The sequence below is a fragment of the Buceros rhinoceros genome, unplaced genomic scaffold, assembly GCF_000710305.1.
Source record: "Buceros rhinoceros silvestris isolate BGI_N320 unplaced genomic scaffold, ASM71030v1 scaffold31941, whole genome shotgun sequence".
NCBI lineage: Eukaryota > Metazoa > Chordata > Aves > Bucerotiformes > Bucerotidae > Buceros > Buceros rhinoceros.
The window spans coordinates 2,723-5,170 of NW_010394156.1; the positions used below are offsets into that span (position 1 = coordinate 2,723).

The window sequence follows — 2,448 nt, forward strand, 5'->3', positions numbered from 1 at the left end:
GTTTGGTGCTGGAGCTTCACGGGTGTGGCTGGACAACGTGAAGTGCCAGGGGACAGAGAGGGACCTCAGGGAATGCTGGGCGAGCGTGTGGGGAGAGAGCAGATGCGAGCATGGGAGACACGTCAGCGTGGTCTGCTCAGGTGGGTCTCACTCCCGGGGGGACCAGTGGGTCAGGATGCACTGGCAGTTTCTTGCCATCCTAGTTGGGAGCAAGGTGCTGGGTCCAAGACCCCTAAACCCTTCAAGACATTCCTCTCCCCAAACCCTTCAAGACGATCCTCTCCCTAAACCCTTTGAGAAGTTCCTCCCACTAAACCCTTCAAGAAGCTCCTCAAGGTCGGGTGAGACGCTGTGGGTTCAGAGGCAAGGTCACCACGCAGCCGATCACCGGCCCCGATGCAGGGTCCTTCCTCCTCCCATGAAGCAACTGGCTGCTCTGAGCATCCCCTGTGCCCATTTGCAGGCTCGGTTATTTCCAGTTTGGCCCCAGTCCGGTTGGCGGATGGCCCAGGCCACTGCGCCGGGAGGGTCGAAGTGTTCCACAAAGAGGAATGGGGGACGGTGTGTGACAACAGCTGGGACTTCGCGGCCGCCAACGTGGTGTGTCGGCAGCTGGGCTGTGGGATGGCAGTGGCAGCCCCCCGGCAGGCTCGCTTTGGGGAGGGACGGGGACGCATCTGGCTGGACGACACGCACTGCACAGGGACCGAGGCCGCCCTCTCCGAATGCCGAACCAAGGACTGGGGGGTCCACCTGTGCCAGCACAAAGACGACGCCAGCGTGGTGTGCTCAGGTAACTACCGCCTGTTGCAAGGACCGTTGCAAGGACGGGAACACCGTGGCCAATCTCACCGTGGTCCTTCTGGGAGGGCGGTTCAAGTCCACCTGCCCCTATGGGCGCAAGGGCTTGTGATGCAGCTTGGAGACCCCCTTGCTTTGAAGTCAGCTCCTCATGGTCCCTCCTGGTGGAAGCTGTAGAGACACTCAAGGCTGAGGACAACAAATGTCTCGCCGTGACCATTGTGAACAACATGGTCTCCAACGTGCTTTGGGTTGTTGATGTCTATCAGAGACCCCGGCCAGCAGCGCTGGCCACAAACAGTCCCCACCACAGCCACCTGCTCCTTCAGAGCGGGGCAGAGAGGAGCACCAGTGGGTCTTCTCCCACCGCAGTCAGGGAGACCCTCGGCCACCTTTGGTACATAGTAGGTGGTCCCTGTGATGCTCAGAGGTCTCTGAGAGACCATCTCCCCACCCTCCTCCTCCTCCCCAACTCTGACTGAGGAGCCCCACAGACTATTCTGGTGACCGTTAAGGAACTGGAGCCACTGGGGTTGGGCTTGGCTTGACATCCGGGTGTCACCGACCGAAAGAGCGAGCGTTGAATTGAGTCGCCCCCGCGCGGGAAGGTAGCATCCCCCACTTGTTGGGCTAAGAGGTGCTACAGGAAGACCTGGGCCCACAGCTGGAGGGGGATGAGGTGTCCCAGGAGTCCCAGATGGCACAAGGACACCTATGACTTGGCTCCCCCCCCTCCTCCCCCTCCCCAACTCTGACTGAGGAGCCCCACAGACTATTCTGGTGACCGTTAAGGAACTGGAGCCACTGGGGTTGGGCTTGGCTTGACATCCGGGTGTCACCGACCGAAAGAGCGAGCGTTGAATTGAGTCGCCCCCGCGCGGGAAGGTAGCATCCCCCACTTGTTGGGCTAAGAGGTGCTACAGGAAGACCTGGGCCCACAGCTGGAGGGGGATGAGGTGTCCCAGGAGTCCCAGATGGCACAAGGACACCTATGACTTGGTGACTGGTTCTTGGTCACCGGTTGGGCCAGTTCATATCAGGCCACAGAGTTCTGCCCTCTCTGTCATGGCAAGAGCATCCTTAGCCCCCCCAAGGCGTGGCCATAAGAGCCTCCTTGACCCCCTCAAGGCTGCTCAGCCTCTGGCGTAAACCCATTCTGGCAGTCGGAGGTTTCAGGGGCAGAAGGGATCTCCTGAACACATGTATGGTCTCTGACGTTGCAGGATCAGGCATTTCCGACCTCGGAAACCTCCGCTTGGTGAACGGCTCGGGCCCATGCTCCGGAAGGGTCGAAGTCTTCCACGATCAGCGCTGGGGGGGCATCTGCACCGACGGCTGGGACCTGGCCGAAGCCCACGTGGTGTGTCGGCAGCTGGGCTGTGGGAAAGCGCAGTCGGCCACAGGGTCTGCCCCGCTGGGGACAGGAGATGGCCTGATCTGGGTGGACGCCGTGGAGTGCAGCGGGACAGAAGGAGCCCTCTTCGAGTGCAACGTCAAGATCTGGGGCGCCGGGAGGTGCAAGTCCAGGGAGCACGCGGTCGTCTCGTGCTCCACGTACACAGGTTAGTGGCTCCAAGCCGAGGGTCGGTCCCCCGCTGGGGAAGGCCATTCCGTCTGACCACATCCAACCAAACACATCCTCCTCGT

General features: G+C 61.2%; 1 protein-coding gene across 1 annotated transcript in view; it reads left to right on the forward strand.

Moving 5' to 3' along the window:
* Positions 1-2,363, forward strand: part of LOC104501359 (scavenger receptor cysteine-rich domain-containing group B protein-like) — a gene marked incomplete at its 3' end in the record, with an annotated part of 4,831 nt that extends 2,468 nt beyond the window's left edge. Inside the window, exons 4-5 of the mRNA XM_010145157.1 lie at positions 464-793; positions 2,025-2,363. Of these exons, the coding sequence (XP_010143459.1) occupies positions 464-793; positions 2,025-2,363 (669 nt within the window). The remainder of the gene's footprint in view (positions 1-463; positions 794-2,024) is intronic.
* Positions 2,364-2,448: the final 85 nt, after the last annotated feature.